This window comes from Spermophilus citellus (assembly GCF_964194105.1).
Source record: "Spermophilus citellus genome assembly, chromosome: 6".
NCBI classification, from domain to species: Eukaryota; Metazoa; Chordata; class Mammalia; order Rodentia; family Sciuridae; genus Spermophilus; species Spermophilus citellus.
The window spans coordinates 35,996,831-36,020,495 of record NC_138187.1 but is presented as its reverse complement, the minus strand read 5'-3'; the positions used below and the strand labels follow the sequence as shown (position 1 = coordinate 36,020,495).

The 23,665-nt window shown below is 52.3% G+C and overlaps 1 protein-coding gene across 2 annotated transcripts in view; it reads right to left on the bottom strand.

Moving 5' to 3' along the window:
* The window catches only part of SDK1 (sidekick cell adhesion molecule 1), a 901,672-nt gene that overhangs the window by 68,798 nt on the left and 809,209 nt on the right, over positions 1-23,665 (bottom strand). Inside the window, exons 31-34 of one of the 2 annotated variants that reach the window (XM_081298615.1) lie at positions 15,682-15,785; positions 12,495-12,565; positions 2,587-2,722; positions 1,181-1,240 (exon numbers count right to left, since the gene is read on the bottom strand). In XM_081298615.1, coding sequence (XP_081154741.1) covers positions 1,181-1,240; positions 2,587-2,722; positions 12,495-12,565; positions 15,682-15,785 — 371 coding nt within the window. The remainder of the gene's footprint in view (positions 1-1,180; positions 1,241-2,586; positions 2,723-12,494; positions 12,566-15,681; positions 15,786-23,665) is intronic. The other variant, XM_081298616.1, reaches the window with a different exon arrangement.

The following is a 23,665-nucleotide window of genomic DNA, read 5'->3' as shown; positions in this document are numbered from 1 at the left end:
TCCTTTTTTTTTTTTTTTTGCAGGGGGAGGTGCTAGGGATGGAACCCAGGGCTTTGTGCATGCAAGGCAAGCCTGACCTGAACCTGGTCTGTGTCCTAGCTGACACTTTTGGGAGGGCACCAGGTCCTAGTGGTCACTCAGCAATATGTACTTGGGAGTGATGAACATGGGGGTGAGTGGAGTGGGGTGGAGGAAGGGGAGCAAAGGACTCACTGGATACAGTGTCGCTTTGGGGAGCAGCATGGAGCAGAGGGAGGGGGAGCATGTGTGGGTAAATCCTGCTCCACAGCCTTCCTGCAGTGCCTCCTGGGGGAGGGGCTCAGGAAGGCCTAGGCCCTCCCCTCCTCTTCCTTCCACCCACTTTCTAATCTGTCCAAATTCTCTACATCAAAGCAAGTCACATTATGGGATGTCCCATGAGCCCAGCACCTGGATCCTGAAACCCATCCTGAGTTGAAATCAAAGGGGAAGCAGGATGGGTTGGCTTAAGTCAAGGGAGAAACACAATGTGGGTTTATACATCCAACGGGAGGTTATTCAGCCACAGAAAGAAGGGCATTCTGACCCCTGCTGCAACCTGTATGAACCTTGGAGGCATCCTGCTCAGAGAGGTGGGCCAGTCACAAAAGACCACACACTGTATGAGCCTGTTTCTGTTCAGTTCCTGGAGTCTTTAGTCTCATGGAGACGGAAAGACAGCATGGTGATGCTAGGGCTGGGGAGGGATTGGGGTGCTAGAGTTTAGTGGGTGCATAGCTTCAGTTCTGGGCAAGATAAAAAAGTTGTAGGCATGAATGGCGGTAAGTGGACCACCATCTTAAAAATGGTTAAGGCGGTAAACTTCATGTTATGTATATTTTGCCACAATTTAAAAAGAATTAAAAAGAAAGAGTGAAGGAAGTCAAAGAGGAGGCCCTGCTGGGTCTGACTTTCCTTTCTGTCCCAGACTAGGAGATTGGATGCCAGGACTGCAAACTCCTCTACCTTCTGCTTCTAGAAGTTTCCTTTCCTGACTCCTGAGGGTTTTGGCATGTTGAGAAGCAGCATTTGAGAGGCAGAACTCCAGAAATTGGAGCCATTAATCGAAGCTAGTTTCACTTGGTCTACTGAGAAGCCAACTGGCGCACCACAATGAGCCGCCTCGTCACAGCAGCCCCTGCGGAAGGCGGTGTGGACTTACGTGTTAATTCATACGTGGTTAACGTGGAGCTGCTATTCACGGTCTTGAAGCTGCTTTGGGCTATTAGAAGTAAGCAAAGCAGAAAGGCAGTTAGCACGCAGGGAAACTGTTACTGCAAATGACACACAGCAGAAATGCGGGTATGGAGCGGCCTCACTTGGAAGCCGTTCCAGCTCCCATGCTGTACCTCCAGGGGTGAAAAGATCCCAGCCAGCCACCCACATGCCTCCCTTCAGCTCCCAGGGGGCTTACTGCACTGCTTTATAAAAAGCAAGACACTTCAGGGTGGGTGGGCTCACCTTCCCATAGGACAGAACAAACAGTGTTTGGCAAGCCATTGCACCAGGCAACGCCGGGAGAGATGGACATGGGTTTCTTCTGGGCACTGGAAGGTAGAGCTGTCAGCTGACTGAGTCTCCCCTGTGGAGCCCTGGTCTGAGGGGATGGGCAAACCACAGAACAAAGGGCACCTGGGACCAGGTGTACGCACCCAGCTTCATCTCAGGGTCCTTCTATTTTGAGGTGTTTTGATTTGGCTACAAAGTCCAAAGAGTGACAAGGACCAACACAGCTCACTGCTGACTGATCATCAACAAGGGAACCTTCAGGGTGTGCAAGGGTGTGGAAGACAGCTGAGCCATCTCCTCTAGTCAACACCCCTCAGCACCACGCCTGGGGTTGGCAGGGTCCAGCATGTGCACACAGGTGATTCTCCTTAGAGAGGCCTGGGGAAGGAACTGGATGGAGAGGGAGCCCCCACCTGCCTCTGGGCAAGCATGCCCAGACAGCACCCCCATGCCATGGGTAGAAGAAGCAGGAAGGTGCCAGCAGGAGGTGGTGGGGACCTGCTCTCCCACCCCGTTCCCAGCACCAGTGTGTCATGGGCAACGAATATTTTCTGTGACGCTGTTTGGGGGATGTCAGGTAATGAAAGCTCTCTACCCACCTTCTGAATAAGGGGAGGTAGCAGAGGGAGGCCTCCCATAGTTCCAGAGGCTGCCTTGGTGGCAGCTGGACTACTGAGAGCCATGCCAGGTTGTGACATGGTGCAGGCCTGGCACAGACCTGCCCAGAGACGAGAGTGCTGACCTGCACACTGTGAGGACAGGTGGAGCCTGCTCTTGGGCTTCGCTGTGGCCACAGGACTGGTCCCCCTCTGTCTCCAGCCCTGGGCCATTCCTCAGGCAGGCCCGGTTCTCCTCCCTCTGCCATGGCACTTTACGCTCTCCAGCCTCCCAGATGTGCAGGTCCAGTCACACCCACTCCAAGTGCAAAACTCCCCAATCCCAGCTCCCCAATCTCCAGCAAAGGGCTGTACATTCCTGTATTTCCTCCACAGCCTGTCTATTTCCCGCCATGCTTCACGTGGAGCAGACAGATATTTGAGAGACCAGGAGGCTGCTCACCTGCGAGCTCTGCGCGCAAGGCAGAGGGGCTTTTGAGTGTCTTGGTCTCGGGGCCTGAGCCCACCTCGGCCTCCAGCTCCCGGTAGTAGATCCTATAACCCTGCAGAAGGCCATTCAGGCTCTCATCCCGGGGAGGCTGTAAAGACATCACACAGCATCACTGGGTCAGCCTGCATAAGGGGCATGGTGGCGTCTGCCAGTTTAACCAGCCAATGGTGCAGGGGAGGCCACTAGTTTAAGTTCATGGCTCTTATTAAAAAAAAAAAAATGAATGAAAGGTATAAAATTGGAGAAGAGAAGTGCAGGAACCTCCCAGGAGCAGAGTGGAGGTTGGGAACCCCTGCACAGGGCTATCTTCCTAAGCATGTGTTTTGGGACATGAGTGTCTCATCCCATGTTCAGCTGAAGAGCTTAAATGAGCCCCAATGCTGAGACAGGAGAGGAAGCTGCCTATTGTGGGATAAACCAAGAGAGTAAGGGGTCTGGGATGTATCCTGGCTGGGAATCGTCCACTGGCTGGCCCTTCCTGGCCTACTCACTCCCTGACCACCCAGGCTTGTGGCAGTCTAATCAGCCCCTCATCGACCTCTCCACATGCCATGTCACCCCCACCCCACCAACTCAGACCTACGGCTGAGTCCTCAGGGCTCTTCCCATGCCAGCAGGCACAAGAGGGCCTCAGACAGGTCAGGTGCTCATGTCCGTGCAATATGGAGCCAGGTGAGACCAGGCCAGCATTTAAGCAGGTTTGTTAGGCCCCAAGACCTGTACAAAGTCACATTAGGATGTCACTGCTCATCATTCAAGACCCAGTCCAAGGTCTTCTTCCCCTAGTCAGTTTCTGTTAAAAGTGAGCTCAGGAGGATGCTTCATTTATTTGACAGATCTGTCAATACAAGAAAAGCCCCCTGTTCCACATGGGCTCCTCGTAAAGCCTCAGTGGCCATGGATCCCATCTGGCTGTTGGGGCTCCTCCCAGGTTACTCAGATAAGGGATGTGGAGTCAGAACCTTGTGAGCTGCATCAGGAAGGTGGATGGAGACAAGCCTTGTCCCGGGACAGGATGTGCACCAAACACACTGGAATTAGTAAGATGAGGTCACGCTGGATTGGGTGGGCCCTAGGGTGGGCCCTAGCCCAGTGACTGTTCTCCTTCTAAGAGGAAGGAAGTTTGAACATGGACACACAGGGAGAATGTCATGTGAAGATGGAAACAGACGTTAGAGGAGACACTCAACAGGCGCCATGGTGTGTTGTCTACCACAGCTCTAAGCATGGCTCTGCCAACACCTCGATTTTGGACTTCTGGCCTCCAGAGCTGTGAGAGAATACACTTCATTGTCACCCCATCTGTGGTAATATGGGACCGCAGGCCAGGAAACCAACATGCCCCTGCAGTCTAAACTTTTGCTCACACTCCATCTACATTCCCTGAACCCAGGGACCGCAAGGCTCGTGTGTTCCAACATCCCTTCCACTCTCGGTCCCAAACCCAGATTTAGAACATGGGATATCTTTTGCTCTCCAAACCTACCAACTGAATAACCAGGGGTATGCGTATTGCAATAGTAACCACACACACACACACACACACACACACACACACACACGCCAGCAGAGCATGGTATGCACATGACACACTCAGGATGTTTCAGAAATGAGAGTTGCTGACACGCTGACCCAGCAGCCCCCAGGCCTGCAGTGCAGAACAGCTCTCTGACCTTCTGCTCTGCGGGCCCCATCCAGGAACCACAGCACAGAAAAGTATTCCTGGACACCTGGGTACACTTGCCAAGTCCCAGTGGCTCACTTCAGAGGGGCCTGCAGATCCACAGAGCAGCTGGCCCTTTCACCCTTTCACCTAAAGGAGCTCCGCTGTCCTGCCAGATCTTAGAGTCCCTTGTGCAGGTCCAGGGCCAGAGGGCTCATTCTCCCAGTCACCATGGTCCCAACCTCATGCGTCCTTGTCCACACCCACAGCCCTCTTCAACTCTGCCAAAAGTCCGGTGTTACCACTCTACTGGCTGCAGCCCCAGCTCCAAGGATTCCCACTGTCCATATGGGTCACAAGGGGAATGGCGTGTGGAGACTAAGACTCCAGATTCTCAGACGGATGGAGGAAAGCTCTGTCTCTGGGGGCTGGAGACTGCTTTGAGAATAACTTTTCCTTTCCTCCCCTCACCTTCCCAGAAGCCGGGGAACCTCAGAGCTGGCTCTGCTCCTGTCTTTGCTAGGCCCCCTGGGGAGGGGGACACCCCTGGACACCCTGGTGCTCACAGGCAGGACTGGGCATCCCGTGTGTGCTCTGGCATCTCTGCTCCTTCCCCTTTTCCAACCTGCCTTCCTTCCATAGGACAGCCACAGGGAGAAGCCTTCACAAGTCATCTCACAATAACCGAGCGAGTGAAACAAAACCAAAGCCAACCAGCACAGACCAGGGTCTCTCCTGGATGGGGTATGTCCGTGTGGGGACAGACACCAGAAGAGTACAGCAGGGTGCCCTGCTGTGACCACTGACCACTTTTTCCAGTTCTCTGCCTGTTGTTCACCCAGAAGGTTCCTACGACATGTCACTCATCAGAAAAGCAAAACAAAACCCCAAACAATCAGTACCAGAGTACCAGAAGCACTGGAAGGACGTAGAACCCCAGCAGAGGAGGTGGGCTAAGTGACCCCAGGGGTCTGCAGGGAGCAGGGAGGGAAGGTTGTGTATTTTGTGGTGGTTTAATTTTGTTAAGTTTTGTCTTTTTCCTTTCCACTGATTTGGTTAAAAACCTTAGTGTCTGGGACACCTTGTGCACCCAGCAATGGTGAATGGCTGGAGTTCTGAGCTGTTGGTTAGCTTCCCTTGCAGCCCACCCATCCCGGGTCCCCCAGTCTTGGTCCAAACTTCTCTCTGAGGACACGGCATTTCAGAATTTTTCCTGGGGTGCCCACAGGGCTCATTTTCAGTTGCTCTTCCCTGGAGATTCTATAGACCTGTTTCCAAAGCAGTTGTTTTAGGTCTTTTTCCTGTGCTCCTGGTGGCAAGGCCAGATGCCATCCAGTATTTCACTGGATGGCACCTGGATACGCTGCTCTCAGCACATTGCCACAGAGCAGAGACGGAAACTGAGTGTGTGCAGCCCATGACACATGGCACACGTCCACCCATCTAAGGACAGGAGTTGCTGGCAGTCCACACTGTCCACTCTAGTCCTGGTTTTCTTCTGGGGTACAGTTGAACCTTAAGTTGAGATCTTTATTCTGTGGGCATCCTCCTGCAAACCTAATACAATCACATAGTAACAGACAGCTTGTTTAATCCCTTCTTCTTAAGAGAAGTTTAAAAGTTGGAAAGTGGGTGATAAGAATAAAGAGGCATTTGTCACACACTAATATTACAGAAATGGTGGAAGGAGTCACCCAGTGAATGAAGGATGCAGGAAAATGCTGTCCTTTGCTATTTTGCCAACTAATCCCAAAGATTCAACACCTCTCCCCCTCTGACTGCAGGTAGGTGCACAGACGTGGCCTTTTGAGGGAGGGAGGATGACTCTGGGCCTGATGGGCCCCTCCTGCAGCAAGACAGGGCAGGGATGCTCTGCTGAGGACAGGGATGATGGGGAGGCCTGTGTGCACACTTCTTGCAGAGCTGTCCCCATTTGCTCACTATGTACCCCGGGGTCGGGGCAGGGCAGACTGAGTTAAGTCATGAGTTTGCTGAGCTCCGCTCGTTGGGGAGTCAGCGGTAGCCTCGTCATCCTTGGGTCTACAGATTTCCTGGGGTGTGATGCACAGTGCTACGGAAAGGGGATACGCAAGGACCAAGGAGACACCAAGGGGGAGTGGTTACTGCCCACGGCAGAACCAGAGAGTAATCTATATAGGAATGACTTTGAGCTGCCCTTGAAAGAGAAGAATCTTTTGACAAGCGGAGGAGGGGGTGGTGCTCCAGGAAATAGGTGGGCTGTGAGGGAGCTCTGGTGCTGGGGCTGGTAGGGAAGAGCAGCCAGGCTAAGGAGTACAGTCCCTGAGACCTACGCCAGGAATGGTCCAGGTCCTATGTTGTCCCCCACAGGGTGGACTTCCAGAATGATCTGCAACTGAACTCATGAGACTGGCCAGAACGGGGCTTCCTCCAGGTCCACTGAAGACCCACCTGTGGGCCCAGCTGGTGCTCTGGGCCCCTGCTATACACCTCTGTGGCAATGCAGGAATGAGGAGCCCTTTGCCAAATGAGGGAGAGAGGGGTTCCAAGACCTCGGGAGTTTTGGCCTTCCTTTTTTGGGTCCCTGACAACCAGACAGAGAGATGCACCCCTGTTCAGCACAGTTGAGTGCCAGGGAGCTTGCGCTTGCTCCTCAAGGCTCCCAGTCTGCTCAGATGACACCGGGCAATCCTGCTGAGAGTCTCTGAGCACTGTCCTCTCATACACTGGTGGAAGGTGGGAAGAGCAGGGGTCTGGCAGGGAAGATGAGCTGCTGGCACTCTGGTTTCTGGGAGCTGGGCTGACTGGAATCAGCAAGAAGGGAGCAGCAAGTGGGCAGATCAAAAGCTTGCAGCTGGGTCTCTTTAAGCACCAGTCCAGCAAATCTCACCCTGCGGGTCACCTTCAAAGCCTCCCTTACAGTCCCGGATTATACCGGAGGCAGCTCAAGTACTCTGGCCTCAGCAGGAAGATTGCGAAGGCCCAGGCCAACTCTGCAGCCACACAGGCAGAGTCGTGATTACAGTGAGAGCCATTTACTGTGGAGGAGGAGGGAGGCTCAGGCCGGTGGGGAGGACCGGATTCAGTTCACCAAAAATATCAAATAAGTGGAAAGTTGGGAGGTTGTGAAAATAAAGATGGCTTTGCTGGGGAGCAAATGTAGCTCTGCAGCTGGCAGCAGACACATGTCCCCAGCCCTTGTGTGACAATCCTGGGGTAGGGGTGGGAGCAAGGGCTGAGGGCTCCTCTCAGCAATGTTCCTAGCATTCAAGGTGGACAGGGTGCTCTGGAGGCTTAAGGAGAGGCCCAGCCCCCTCTGCCCACAGGCACGAGGACCACCAGCCACTGGGCTGGGTCCACATTCACCCACAGGCTGACGGAGGCTGTCTGCAGCAGAAGTCCCAGGGCATCTCAAGAGTCAAAATGTGTCTCCCTCTCAGCAGGAGACTTCCAGGGAGGAGGCAAAGCCCTGGAATGATTTGGATAATGTCCCCCAGTGGCCAGTGTGTTGGAGATTTCATCCCAAGGTGACAATACTGGGAGGTGGTGAGACCTTGGGGAGGTGGAGCTTAGGAGGGGGCACTTAGGTCATTGGGGGTGCCCTTAAAGAAGATTCTGGGATCCCAGTCTCTTCCTCTTTTTTCCCCTCCAGTGCTGGGGATGGCCTTGTGCCTGCCAGGCAAGGGCTCTACCGCTGACCCACGCTCCCAGCCCTGGCCTGGTCCTCTTTCCCTCTCCTTGGACTGGAACCTCCAGAACTGGGAGCTATAAGCCTTTTCCCTTATAAGTCCTTCTCCTGGTGTTTGGTACAGTGGCGGGAGCTGAAGCCCGGAGGTGGCTTGGCTCGAGGCTGCCTCTGGCCCAGGCCTGTCTGTGCACAGGCTCTATCTTCCCAGCAGGAGCTGTATTTGTCAAGGGCCAGGTGATGCTGTGGAGACTCCAGGCTGCCACCAAGGCCTCCTGGACGGGGTTTTACCCCGCTTTCTGCCGTAGCTGTGAAAGGGCTGTGAGGCTCTGGAGCCCTTGGTGGTGTCAGCAGGCAGCTCCTTGCAACACACGGCTACGGGAGGGAGGGCGGGCAGTTCAGGCTGCGACTCCAGGCTTGGCTCTGATGCCACCCTGCCTGTGCACTCCCCAGCTTGCCCCAGGCCTGTAACAGGTGGGACTCTGTCTAGGTGGTCTCCAGAGTGTTACAGGACTCTGAGCCCAGGGTTTGCTCCCAGGCTGGCTCTCTAGCCCCTTCCTGTTTCTGCTTTGGCACTGACCAAGAATGCGAGGCTCTGGCAGCCTTTAGTTCCCTCCTCACAGCACCTGGGACGGGCCTTGGACAGGCTTTGGACGTGGCAGGTGCTCAATCAACGCTCGTGGAATTGAGTTGGACTTGCTGAAGTCCAAGATGACCCTGTCTATGCTTAATTTCATCCTGGATTGGCCATCTGTATGGGCAGATGCTTGAAGGGAACTGGGAATCCCTCTGAAAGCTGTTTCCCTCTTGCCTGCCTCCATCAGAACCCACCAGCAGACTCTGTGGGAGTCCTGCAAGGATTTTCACTTTTCAAAAGCCCACTATTAAAATGCAGGTGACCTGGAAGGAGTGCACCTGGGTGTCACAGGCAGAGGATCTGGACCACTGGATTGAGAGGATGACCTGGGCCACATGCCTGCTTCCCCTCTGCTTAGATGGGGAGGAAGGTGGGCAGGACCTACTTTTCCCCACTTCAAAGGAAGGTCTCCTGGGGAACATGATCTCAGGCTGTGACTCAAGTCCAGATCTGATGGGAGTGCCATGCCCCTGGGGTCTGTGTTTATATTCCCCTGACTTCTGCTTTCTGGAGAGTGGAACACAGATTCCCTCTGGGATTAAATCCCAGTAGTTCAGAGGAACACAGGAGGCTCAAGGTGCCTTCCCATGAAACACAGGGTCAAACACAGCACAGCCTCTGCTTCGGCTGTGTCTTTGCCCTGCCTTGGATCTGGGAGGCCTGTCCTTCCTATAAAGTGTGCTCAGCTGTCCCATCAGCCAGTCAGTGGCTCCCTGGCTGTTGTCTCATAACAGCCTGAAAGAGCTCCTTGGGTCTACAGTCATCTGCAGCCCTCTGCCCAGGGTGAAGCAGGACATCCCTGAGATTTGTTTTGAAGAAGTCTGCAGCCCCTCTCCCCCAGTGCCCAGGCACCTGTCCTCTGCCCTGACAATGCTTAGTCCATCCTCAGCTGACAGCTTCAAGTATGAAGTCATCTATTGGTTAGGACTTTGTCTTTGCTAGAAACTGTCTCCAAATGGACATAGAGGAATCTGAGCGGCACAGGGGCCGTGTGTGGCAGGCTGTGTGGTCCTCGGGAAGGTTTGGAAGAGCTAGCTCCCCCGCTGCCATCAATTCATAAACCCACTGCCCGTTATGAGCAGTGCTCAGCGGGAATGCAGTGCACCCCTGTCCAGGATGTGCGTTCAAATCCTAAGAATTCAAATAGAAGAGGAACCATGAAAGGTGAGATTGATTATCCCACAAAGAAGAATGAAATCTGACAGACTGCTGGGGGAGGCATTTCAGGGGGTCTGCTGCCTTGAAATTTCAGCTGGTGTTTGCATTTTTAAACAAATTTTAAAAAATAAAGATTTACAGGTGAAACATTTCATTTGGAATGCAAATCTATATTTAAACCTAGTTTCTTTTTCTTTGTTCTATTCGCTCTGATTTAGTAAATTACTCATAATTTTAATTGTACTTCAATTGCCTGGCAGTTGACAGGCATTCATTTGTACAATGCAGCGTATTGACCACCTCCTGCTCTGGGCTTCATGCAATTAGTTTGTTCTGTTAGGCTCTGGAGAGGACAGCTGATGGACACATATGCCAAGTTCCCTTGGAGCAGCCCAATGCTTCAGAGCTGTCCAGCAGCAATGGAGGGGCCTGGAGCCGTGCTGTGGGGAGGCAGGACGCTGGGGCAAACAGAGCCCCTTGTTTGGGGGAATGAGTGTCCCAGCCTGAGCACCAGCTGCCTTTATGGAAAAGGAGTTTACCTAGTTATTGGCAGGCCACTACCATGTTCACAAAGAAAATGCTGATTTTCTGGCAGAGTTTAGCATATACAAAGGACCAATCTCCTTTCAGCTGATTATGTTTGCGGAAGGTGGGAGTATCCAGCGCTGGGGACCTTGAATTTCCATTTTGAATATTTCCAGGGTCCAGCACGGCCCTAGAGGAAGTCAAGGCCAAAGCAAGGGCTATAGAGACCCGGAACACCAGGGAGCTCGCACCTTTGAGAACTTTGCTTCTAGAGAGAAACCTGGAGCCAGAGGGTCACAGTGGTCCAGGAGAGTTAGGGGCTAGGTCCTTTGTCACTTTGCTCAGACAATTCAAGGCAGGTCAGAGCCTGGGTTGGAGGCTTCATGATCCTGGCCCCATGCCCTACACTCTGGTAAACTTAGAAAACACTAGGAAATATCTTTGGAAGATTCCCAGCCATAGACAAGAGGTGAAGAAGTGGTTCCAGCATCCTCTCACTACTTGAAGGAGATGATGGGAACCTGGAGGAAACCCCCCTTTGTTATGGAATCCACCCGTGTAAGTCATGGTTCATCAGGGGGAACCCCACAAAACTGCCACTTTTGTACTTTAAATGTGATGGTATTTCACAGGATTCAACCTGAGACTTCAAGTGACAACATCGCGGAAGACCAGCACCCTCAGGAGTCACCAGTCACCAGCTGGCCAGGTCAGGCATACTCCTGCTCTCATGGGGTCTACCAGCTGCCCTGGTCTCCTGACTCACTTCCTTCCCTCAGCTCCTTCCCATCACTCCTTGCCCAGGCCCTTGTAGGTGCCCATGCTGGTGGCTGCCCTGGCCCTGTCCTCCAGGCCTGCAGAGCTAAGTGCTGCCACCCCAGTGCCCTTCTCCAGGGCCCAGGGAAGTGCTCACCTTGGGATGAGCTCCCCAATGGCCTAGCACTCCGGTCCCTTCCCCTACTGCTCCCCCATCATGTCACCCCTACGCCTTTCCAGTGGACACTTTCCCAGCTTCCACTAGGCTGACACAGTCTGCATGGTCAAGAAACGGCCCTCTCAGCTCTCCAAGGCCATGTCCAGACCTCTGGTGCCTGGTGGTCATCAGCATCACTGAGTTTCCTTTGTTTCCTGACCTCTTGAACGTTTCCTGCCTGCTGACTTCCTGCTGTACTTGAGCTGGCACCTTCCATTCTCCTTGAGAGTACTGTCATCTGAAGGAACAGTCTCATGACCATGCAGGCCACCCTCTTGATCCCCCAGATCAGAGGGCCCCTCCTGGGCCCAGTAAACCTTGCTGTGGAACTGAACACCGCTCTTGCTGGTATCTGTCCCCATTCCCCAGCATGATACCCCCATTCTGGCATCAGGGACTTCCCAGTTAGCCAGACGCCCTGCTTGTCCTCTCATCACTGTCCTCACCCTGCCCATTGGCCTGTCAGCCTGCTGTTCCTGCCCAGGCAAGCTCCAGCCCTGGGGAACTCAGCGTCTGCCTCCTCTGCTCCTGGACCTGGGCTCCCGGGACCCTGAGCTGAGCCCTCTCCTTCAGATTCCCTCCATCATCCCCTAGCTGTTCTTTCCCAGGGATCTCTGTACCTTTCTCTGGTCCTTCTGCCCCTCTGTCATTTGTGTCCTCAATACACTTCTTGGTTACCAAATTGGAAATAAGAATTGGAAATAAGGCAGAGAGGGTGGTGTGTCCTTGCCAGTGGGCCAGCAGAGTGGTGTGATTATGCAGGAGAAGCTTCTTGGGTTTGGTTCAATGTTCACTGGAGATTAAAATCACAGACTTTGTGCAAGTACATGTAATCCTGTAGCTATTTTATCTGCTGTCATTGATTTCTCTAGAAAAGACAACTGCGGGCTGGAGTTCACTGCCCTGTGGGCCATTGGTTCTGTTCTGGAGGAGGAAGCCCAAGTCCAGCGCCCTTTGTCACAGGCTCCTAGATAGACAGCAGCTCTAAGGCTCTGAACAACCTGGCTGCCCCAGAGGCCCTGCCCAGTTCCCTCTGTATGAGCACCACAGCCCTGTTTCTAGCACTTTGGAAGTTACACTTCCACATCATTTTCCCTTCCAGTTTGCCAGCCTGACCAGACTGTGTCCCTTGTTCCACTCAAACACTTGGCAGGGGCTCTGCTTGCATCTGTGTCCAGCCACTGGACCAGCCAGGGAATGATAGCCTATTTCATAAACACTGAGGTCTCCCAGCTCTTACCTGCCACTGGATCAGGACCGAGGAAGTGGTGTGCGGGGTCGCGGAGACAGACCCTGGAGGCTCTCCTGGAACTGAAGCCAGGGAAGAAGAAGCAGGGTTAGAACAGCTGTGAGCCTGGCCGCGGCAAGCTCTGCCTCCATCCCAGGGGCAGCCTTCTCTGGGCCTTCCCCACAGCACCCTGTCCAGTCCCTCCCTATGGTTCCAGATCTTTGAGGGTAGGGTGGGCATACATCATTCTAGAAGTCTCTTAGGTCAGCTGCTTCTGAGAAGGACAGATGGTCACACTGAGATAGGAGTTTGGAGATACATAAAAGAAAGATATACTGAGTCTCAAAAGAAAAGTGTCCATAAATAAATGCAGAAAAAAACCAAAAGCCATTGGAGTGCAAAGCAAGCAACAAGGAACACCCAGCCCTCGACCTTGGCCAACCACCCTTGGCCCTCATCCTTGCCCACAAAAAGTGACTCCAGGAAGGAAAGACGGAAGGGCAGGGGAAGCTGGCATGAAGTTTTATAACTCCACCCTGACTCTCTCTCTCTAGTTCAGCCCTGGCTTCTGTCCCTCTATGAACATTAACATCCCAGAGAAAGGGGTTGTGGATTGTCACTCTGGAGATGGCCAGCATTCTCCTCAAATGTGTGTCAGCTTTCCTAGATAGCTGTCTCTAACTCATGTGTCCTTAAGTTCATTTCTGCCAGTTTGTGGAGAACAAGAACCCCACTGTCCTTAGTTGAGGTCCCCTTCTCTAGGAACTCCTTGGACCCAGTGTTCTTGGTTCAAATTCTAATGTGACTGTTAAGAGGGCTGATCTCTGGTGAGGCTGTTGCTGGCTGGGCAGCAAGGCCAAAGGCAGCCAGTCAGGGTCCTGCGGCCATGGTCTTGGAAAAGACCAGGTTGTTTTGACCTCTGCCCATGTCAAGCCCTGTCCCTGGCCAAAGTGTGGCCTTCTGTCATCCGCCATACCCAGGAGGTCATCTTTGACTCTTTTCCTATGCCCTCTGCTCCTTCCAAATTGATGCGGTCCTTTTAATGTACTGAACTGACTTCCCCATGTCTCCTCGGCTATAAGGTCACAGCAGAGGCCTGACACATATTCTACATCCAATAAACATCCACTGAACTGCATAAGATTGAGGGTGTCCCCAGACCCTGTCTGTGCCTGGCAGACTCTCCACTCTGGGTCTAAAACTCTTGCCAGGTCAAGCTCTATGAATCTCCTCTGGATCTGCCAGCCGCCCCTAGCCACACCCAGCCCCAGTTCTGCCTCACACAGCAGGGTCTCCATCCACCCTTGGAACTCCTGCTGGCCTGTCCTCACTGTGGGCCCTTCATCTAGCCTTCCTGAGAGCCCCTCACAGCAGACTGCAATTATAGGGGCCTCTCAACATTCTCAAGCTGTGAGGTTATGCAGGAAATAAAAATCAGGGTAATAAGAAAATCTTTATCAGTAAACCATCCACACACTCCAAGGACCCTCCCCATCAAGCTGGGTCAGCCTGTGCCTGTCAATCGCAGCTCTCAGCAGGAGACAAAGCAACACAAATACAATGCAAATCTGATGCAAAGGGAAATTGCAAATCTCAGAGAAGGAAGATGCTCAGATAGGTGCATCAAAAGCACTGATTTGAATATCAAAGGACTGAGAAAGGCCTGGGAGCTTGGAGAGTCCCTCAAATGGTTTTTCAAGAAATGGCCCATTCCCGCAGGTCACAGGGAGGCTGTCGGATCTTGTGCTCACATGGTTTGTCAGAGATAACCCAACAATAAAATCAGCTTGTTATGTGTCTTTCTTCTTTCTTCTAGGAATTAGTGCACAGTTGCAAAAATTACCTCAATTGTGTTAAATGTAAATTAAAACGAAAGCATTTTCAGTTTCAGATGATGCTTTAGTTCCAGTGCCAACCTTCCCGGTGGTTTAGCTGAAGTTGGCCCCCACTTGAAGTGGATGAATTGGAAGGCTTTGGGACTGCATGGAGCCTCAGTCATGAATGAAGGGGTTTGTGGACTCTTTACCTCTGCATTGACCTAGGAGCTCCCTGGGGCTGACTGGCTCCCCTGCCCAGCAGAGCTGTTGAGCCCCACAGGACTCTGAATTGGGGATTCTCCCCCAAGCCTCTGAAGGCTTCTCTCCCCTCCTGCCTTTCCTCCAGGCTCCAATAAACTCCCAGGTTTAGTGCATAGGAAATAGTTTGGGAGAGGCTCAAGGAGTGGGGCAGTCAATCCTCAAGGGCAGGTCAAGGGCCTCCTGGAGGCCAGAGGGCATCAGGGCACAAAACCAGCAGATTCTACCCCATGGGAGAACTAGTTTTCTAGCAAAGATCAGTTTTTCTGTGTTGCTGAGGAGTTGAGTATGGTTCCCCTCCTCCCTGGGCTGGTCCCTAAGGTCCTGTGAGGCTCTGTTTAGGAAACACTAAACTTCTAGGTTCTTAAAAAAAAAAAAATGGAGTTGTGAGGTCACAGGGTGAGTCGCTGGAAGCTGGTCTATTTGGAAATCTTTCCACTGGTGCGTTAAATGGGAAAGACAGGGCTTTGGGCTTGGCTTAGGGAATTATTATCAAGCACTGCTGGGTGGACTAAGTGCTCAGGCCTGGGGCCGGCTCTGTGCCTGTTACACAACATCCATCGTTTCCATCCCACAGGCCACCAGACCATCGCTGTTCCACACATCTGATGGAGCTGTCCCCTGGGGTCCCTTCGGCCTAACAGGATGGGGCATAGAAAATTACAATGAATCTTCAGGCCCAGAGCTTCTGAGGCAGGATGGGGGTGAAGAACCACCTGGTGCTCTGAGGAGCTCTGCCTTCCTTGACCTGCCTGTGCTATTCTCAAACCAAGGGCCTTGAGAAAAACTGGGGAAACCTCTTAAACCCAGCTACCCGCTGACATTCATTTTTAACGACCCTATCAATTATTCAACTTCTGGGATGCTAATGGATGTAAGGGGCTTTGGAAGCCAATCAAAGAAAGTTCCATTCCATTTGGAAGCCCTTGAAGCCTTGATTTACGACCACAGGGCAGGCAGGAACACTGGAAGCTGTCTGTCACTAATGGGATTCTGCTGCTCGCCACTGCTCCCTGGTGATCCCTTCCTTCCTGGCTCAAGACACAGTGGGGCCTCTCTCTAGGAGCATGTGTTTGGGGCCTCAGGGACAGCAGTAGAGAATGGTTGAGCCTCAACTTGCTCACCGTCCTGCAGTGTGGTGACCGCCTCCGTCTCTGAACTGAAGTCGCTGTCCCCGATGTCATTGGTAGCTTTCAGGCGCAGCTTGTAGGAGGTGAAGGGCCTCAGCCTGAAGTGGAGAGAGACTGTGACTGTGGCGCACCTCCCACCTTGTTCCGTCCATCCTGGGCAAGCACAGGGCAGGTACCTTCCCAGCCCTGAGAGTGCGGGGCTCTTGTGCCAGTAGAGATGGGCCATTAAATCACCCCCAGGTACAATAAACAGGTCCTCTAAGGGGACCGTGGAAAATTACAATGAATCTTCAGGCCCAGAGCTGTGAACACACAGCTGTGTGAACAGCCTGTGAACACCCTGGACCGTGATATCAGGGTAGGAGGGTTTCCCATAGCAGAGATCTGGGAGAGGATCCTGGCCTAGGAGGCACCACCATCTCCACAGTGAGAGTCCACAGCCAGCCACTGCCCTCTGGGGAAATTGAGGAGCAAGGTTGCCAGGAGATGCTAATTACATCAGCCCTAGCACTGACCTGCAAAGCGGGCGTCTGCCTGATGTACCCCTCTGCTCCTAGTGCTCCTGCGCGTAGTCTTCCCTGGCCCAACCTCAGGGGTCAGCCCAGGTCGAACTCTGCCCAGCTGGGAGGGCCACCAACCTCTCCCTCCCATTTGCTGAACCTGCCTGGGACCAGGCACTTGGTAAGCATCACCCCATTTGGCCTGCACGGTGGCTTGATGGGCAGGAGTCATCGCTATGCCCATTTCCAGGCTGAGAAAACAGGCCAGTCAGGCCAATTCACTTGCCCACTGCCAGAGGACTGGTAAATGGCACAGCCAGGATTGGAATAGGGGCTTGTCTTGAAGCAACATTCCTATGTCACATAATACAATGTCCATGTCAACTGTCCCTGTGAAGAATGTCCCAGATCCCTGATGAAGATGTTAGGGCGCTAATGCTCTGCTTAGTGCTCACACTTCAGGCCTAGCTGTGCCTGCTCCCAGCCCGCCCTCCCTTCTTTCCTTCCTTCCATAACAGCAATAGGGGAAGCATTTCTTTAAAGTATATCCTTGAAAAGATGTTTTTTCTTAGAGTGACTTCCTCCTCCCCACCCAACCTTTCCCTAATCTATTCCCCATCTTTAACATCCCTTCCTCCCTTTCTCTGGGTTTCTAAACCCGGTTTCTAAAGAAGTCCCTCTGCAATGCCTTTCCTCTCCTCCATCAAAAAGTAGCATGTTTATCTGGAAAGAAGATGCAGATGCTGGCCCAGGAGGTCAGGTGCCCTTTGATGTGATAAGGAGGCAACAGAGACTCAAGGCCAATGTCTTGGAAGAGAGAAGCCTGTGAAATTCCTGCCTTTTACACCTCTTCCTCTCATAAAAGCTTTCTACCCCCTGAGTTCTCTGAAGAAGGAGCTTTGAGACTGAAAGTTCTCTATCTTGCTCAAAGCTTTGAATAAAACCTATATTTTCCTTGGCAACCTGCCTCCCGGGTTTCAGTGGAGCACACAAGCCCTAAAGCCTTTCCTCCTTGGTTTTCCTCCTTTCTTCCCCTCCCAGCCACCGAGCCATGATGGCTGTTGGGGCTCACAGGCCAAGCCCCATGCCAAACCTAAGCTGAGACTTCAGACTACACAGATGATGTCCCTTCTTCATGTCACGGAGTTAGTCAGTGACAAATGCCCTGGCTGGCTCAGTGTCAGGCCGATCGGCTCTTCCTGGTTGCCCTTCACTTCTGCATGGGCAGGCAGGGAGGCCACATCGTCTCCCTCCCCCCAGCAGCAGCTCTGCATCAAGCCACAGCTGCACCATCCTCTGTGTTCCAGGCCAAAAGACTTGAGGGTGATCAGGACCCTTAAATCCCTGTCCTCAATCCCAAGCCAACTCTAGGTCCCCCTGACTGCCAGTCTAAGCCCAAGTTCTCCTCACCTGAAAGCCAGTCCTCCCCCTTCACCACCCCCTCTAGAGACAACCTATAGCCTGGGGGTTTTGCAGCCAAGCTTTGGAACCCCTGAGACTAAGGACCCTGTGAGTGTAGAGCCCTATCGCCCAACAGTAGCAGCAGCCACCCCACTGATGCCTGGTTTGTGCACTCGGGGTGGAAAATACTTGTTTAGAGAAAGGGTCCTGCTTTGTAGGAAACCGATAACCATTTCTGGAAACTATGAACAGAAACCTTTCCAGTTCCCCTGCTTCCATAACACTCGTGCTTGAGATGGATTACAGCCCTTCTCCATCAGCTCCAGGGATGCTCCACCTCAAGCCCCCAGCAACCAACTCTTCCTGGCTGATCCCCCCTGGCCTGGCGTGGCCGCTCTGCACTCAGCTCCTGCAGCTGGGAAGAGCAGGGACCAGAAGCCTCAGGACTCCAGAGAGCCTTAATGGAGATACTTTCAAAGTCCCACAGCTATGGCGGTCTCTGCTGCAGGATTCTAGGGAAAGCCTTGGTTGAGTTCAAATAAACAAAGGACTTCCACTTGCTCCTAGCCTCCCAGTTGTGACTGTGTCAGTGATGATGATGGGCTTTGCCCTGTGAGGGCCCAGCCTCACCCACCTTAGCTGCCCACATATGCAATGCCAGGAGCTTCTCCTCCTGACACAGGAGGTGTTCCAGATGGCCCTTTGGCACGTGGACTCTGAAGTCAAAGTGCTTAGCTTGGTTCCCAGTCACCGTGGATAGGCCACGTTGCCCCACTTCCTTATCTGGGTGGGTAATAATGCTCATATCACAAGTGTGACAAGATGACTAAATTCAGGTGAGGTCTTAGGAGAGTCTAGCACAGTGTAAGCACTCGCTTAACATTCACTGTTACAATGTCACCCTTTAGGATCAGCTTAAATAGCTAACGTGCATGTCCTGCCAGCTGTCCTCAGACCTTGTTTATTTCCCTCATCTCCTTTATTCCAATCTCTCTTTCCTTGATGACATTACAAGAGGCAACATCCAGGAGGAAGGACCTTGTCCACTTCCTTTCCTGCAGTAGCTCCAGCACCAGAAATGGTGCCTGCCACACCAGGTGCACAGTTGTCCTTTACTGAAGGAAAGAACAAAAGAGGACAGTGCCAGGAGCAGAGGACATGGGTAGAAACTAACACGTGTCCAGTGTGTGGAAGGAGCTTCAGAAAAGACTCGGCCTTATATTTAGCAGCGTGTAGTGCAGGACTTCACTGTTCACTAATGATTTAGGGGTTTGGGGCCACACTGAATGCTTCTTGAAGACTCTCTCCCCATAATCCCACTTGGGTCTATAACCTCTGTGGGCACAGAATGCCACACAGTGATGAATCTTGTCCAGCTCTGAGATTCACAGGGCTGGGTGCAAGGAGAGAGGACACGGTCCAGCAGCAGGCTCAGGTTCTGCCAGGCTCGCCTCATTCAACAAACATAATGAGCTGCCTCGGGGAGCCGCAGGGCTCACACACGTGCCTGCACAAGGGAATGGCACCCACTGTCCAGATGAGACATGTGACAGCCCTTCTCCATCAGCTCCAGGGATGCTGCACCTCAAAGCCAGGTTCTCTGGCTCAGGGTTGACTGAGCAGGATCCTGTGCACACTGACCCCAGTCCCCTCCACCCCTCTGCAGAGCTTCTCCTCTGGACTGCTGGTCCACTTCCTGGCCCTGGCACCTCCAGCCTACCTCAAGCCCAAGTCAAACTCTATGCTGTGGGGACCAGGACTTCAGTGACTACTTGAGACAGAAGCAAAGGAACAAATGGCTCTGGAACTCTCCCATTCATCTCTTCTGATTCCCCCAAATTCCGTGCGTGCTCTCTCTCTCTCTCTCTCTCTCTCTCTCTCTCTCTCTCTCTCTCAGGCCAATTCAAGCCTCTGCTTTGGAGTTGGCAAGCAGAATTTCCATTTTGGCTCTGCCACTACAAACTGGGGCAAGTCATTTAGCTTCTATGGCTGTCACTTTTTCCATCTATTAAAATGGAGAGGATGGTATTGACACTTCTCAGGGATGTTGCAGAAATTAAATTTCATAATCAACCCCCCTCATGGAGTCTAGTGGATCTTGGCATATGGTAGGCAATTAACAAAGGTGGCTTTCTCTCTCTGGTCTTCCTGAAGGCTTTCCTCTGAGTCCTCTTGCTTTCTTTCAGGAAACCCTTTGATGCAGGAGGCTGCTTCCCCTGGCCATTTGCATATTCCACATGCCTCCCCTTCCAAATCTCCACTATCCAACCTCAGAAACCTAATAGATTTAAGTACATTGTAGAGATGACATCTGTTACCTAAACTCTTGCTTCTAACCACCTCTAACACCCAGAAAATGAACACAGTAGATAATACAGGACCCTGGCTATCCAAATTTGCTTCAGAACCCTGCTCCCCAAGCCCCCGAACAATTACACTGAGGAAATAAGTGTGTGCTGGTGCTGGCTCCAACTATTAATCACACACAGGAATGTCACCTCCAGAGCCAGAATGCTTTGCGTGGGGCGTGGGGCATGGCTTAGAGTTCAGTGTTCTTCCCTCAGAGCTATTTTTAGGGTCTTATCAACAAAAGGAGTTCCTATATATTTCAATTGTTTTGGTTACAGTATAAACTGTATGAGTTCTGGGCATTAAAAAAGCTATGTCCTTTTATTCATTTATCTTAAAGGCATCAAAACTAATAAGAACTCATTATTTGCATCACAGAGAACAAAAAATATCCAACCCATGCATAAAATCTTTGGCTCAATTTACCTGATTTTTAAAAGTCAGTATTTTTGAAGACTATGTAGAAGAAGAAATAAAGACCCTGATGGATTTAGGGTCAGCATGTTGGCTCTGAGTCCCTGCTGTTTGATGTGAGAAATCCCTTCTGGCCCTCATGTTTTCTCTATGGGTTCATGGCACCTGTTGCAGCAGAGAGCTCAGAAAGCCAGAGTCTACCGCTCACCCATGCATAGCCCCCAGGGTCCATGGTCACTGTCCATCCTGAAGTCCATATGGCCCCCTTTCTCTGCTGCACATCTGTGCCAGGCTCAGATGTCTGACAATCCTGACCATTGTCTAGGAGCTCACGATGTCCACACAGGTCTCAGGTGACCTTCTCCCTGGTGCTCTGGAACTAGATCCAGGCACAGTCACAGGTCTTGACAGCTAAGCACTAAGTAATTTTTTTTTAAGCAGGTTTCACTAGACAGGTAAAGGTCAAATGGAGCTGTCAGGATTATTAAGCAGGAAGGGCGATCATACCACAGCAGTGTACAAAATATTGCTTCCTTGGGATTCTGCCCGTGATGTGTTTTCTATTGACAAGTGGAGGAGGTATTTGTCCTAGTTCTGGCCTGTTAGGAAATTGATAAAAGTGTCCTCTGTACCAAATGAAACTGCCTGTCCTGAAACATGAACCTCTGCTTTTCTTGACCAAACTAAGCACACAATTATCTGGGTGATCTCAGAAGGTTCCAGAAAAAAAGTGCTGAATTTTTTTTTTCCCTTTGTTTCAGATGGTTTCACAGAGTGGTGAAGTTATTCATATCCATGGGTGCTGCTAATTAAGCTCAGCACCCAGGGCAATTGAGCGTGGTTTATTAAGTAAGGCTGGGCACACCTGGCCACACTCACCTGAACCCCAGAGGCATGACAGGAGAATTCTAGAGGTGACACCTGTGCTGAGAAGGGCTCCCTTCTGGAGCACTAGGAGCTACACCTCCCAAGCTCCACTGCGGTTGCTCCATGGGTGACTGGGTGCTGGCAGAAGCCTGGGAGAAGTCTGGCCATTCAGGATTGCCTATTTTTTGCTGCCAGTTTGCTGGCGGTCAATAATGAGGCCAGTTGGGGACTCAGCCCAAAGAACCACAGGATCGACCTTCAGCCCTGCCTTTCACAGGTGACGAGAGGGAGCGTGGAAAATATCCGGGGATGAACTTTTCCCAGGCCACGAGGCTACGCAGGGAGACAGATGGCTGAGAACTGGTGCTGAACTTCTTTTTCTTTATATCATGAGACCTCATAAATCAGCTGCCAGGAGACAAAGTGTCCACTGCCAATGTCTTGGCTGGGCACAGAATCACGAACCACCACACACCTTGTAGATTCAAACAGCAATTCTTTATTCCCGAACTCACACCGGCCTCTACGCACACGTTCTGGGGCAATCCCAGTTCTGCTGCCGCCCAATTCACCTACTCCACGAGGCTTTTTTTTTTTTTCCAATATCCTATTTGAATCTCACGAGAACTCAATGGGAACAAGCAGCAGGAACACCCTAATCCCGGCAGCAATAATCTTCAACCTTCAACTTCCCTAAAACCCCTATTGTCTTAAACCGGGAACGCCCTAAACCCAAGGACCGGGATACTTCCTCAAACCTGATCAGCTCTAAACCCGGATCCGCCTTGGTCCTTGAGCAAGGTCACCTTACATGCAATGTCAACAGCGAAATCCATTTAACATGGGGTATGCTAGCAAGGAAATTTTGATGCGTCATTCCTACTTGGCAATGGCCCTCAGCATGGCCCTCAGCAGTCCACAAAGACTTGAACTACAGGCCCACAGAAAGGCAGAGCCACAGAGGAGCCAAGGGCTCAGCCAAGGCACTGCACACCCATCACCTAAGACATCCCGCCTCAAGCTTCTCACTTGTGAAGTAGAATTCTAAACACTCCGACCTGCACCTCCACAGGGCTGCCGGGAGCAGTGAATGGCCTATGGGCGTGGTGTTGCCGGTGACAGCGCTGTACTCTTAGTCACCCCCTCACTCAAGATTTTGCTCTCCTCATTTTCAGTTGCTCATGACTGTCTGAGATCAGAAAATATTAAATGGAAAATTCCAGAAATAAGCAAGTCCCTAAGTTTTAAGTAACTTTTATCACAGTCCATTGTTATATTGTTCTATTTTACTATGAGTTTTTGTCATCAATGGCTTACCATTAAAGTTTATCCTAAGTGTGTTTGTACAGGACACAGCACAGCAGGAGGTGCAGCACTATTGCTGCTTCAGGCATCTGGGGGAACGTCTGGCAATGCGTGGGTGCAGCTCTGGGTGCAGCTCTGCTGAGGCAGGGCCTCCCCTCGGCCTGTGACCTGCCCTGATCGCCAGCTCCAGAGTGAGCCCAAGCCTGAGAGCCACTGCAGAGAGTTGGTCCTCACTCCCTCAGGGGAGGGGATGCTCACAGCCTCTGATCAGCTTTCAGGGTCAGTGCCTCCAAGGGGTACAGTGTGGGTGACAACGGCCATATCAGCCCACCTCTGGCTACCACTGCGCCAGCACCTGGTGCCCTGGGTGTCATGCGGTCCTTATTTCAGGCTATTCCATGACTTAAAAGACTGGTGGTGAGGAGATGTCTGAGGTCAGTCAAATCACCTGTGCAAGATGACCCAATAGCAAGTGGCAGAAGCCAGGTCTGAACCCCCACATTCTATATAACAATCCCTCCTCTTATAATGTGCTGTGACCACCCCTCCCATGTGTCACCTCCACCTCTGTCACTTGTCCCTGAGGGGCATTTCTCTTTACTTTAGATCACCCCATTGTCACACCTAAGAGGCAGTGATGGAGCCACACTCCCACCTGCCCTCATTCCAAAGTGTATCCTGGGGTCTCTGAGGATGTAGGTGCCCGGGGGCTCCACCTCTGACCTACTGTGGCTCAGGTGGGGCAGTGCAGGGCTGTGCTGGGCACCATGGGAGGCCCTACTTGCCCTCCTGCCAGCTAGATGGAGGCTCTTGGACAGCAAGGGCTCTCCCGAGTTTCCATCTGCAGAACGGGACCACCTCCCTCACTGGGCCAGTGGGGTTCAACGAGCTAATGTGTGCAAAACTTCCCCATAGAGTGCTACAGTCTCGCCCCTCCCCTGGGTGCAGGCAAGGCCTCCAGACCTGAGATGGTGGTCTCATCACAGGAGCCCCTTCCTCACGCCCTTAGTAGCCCCCCCAGCAGGGGGCTTGTGAGAAGCCAGGTGTCAGGAGTTTCCTATGTGCCTAATACCGCTCTCCCCGGACCCTGAAGTGGTGAGGATGCTGGAGGCCTGGGGCCTCCTCCAAGGCTAAGGCCTGAC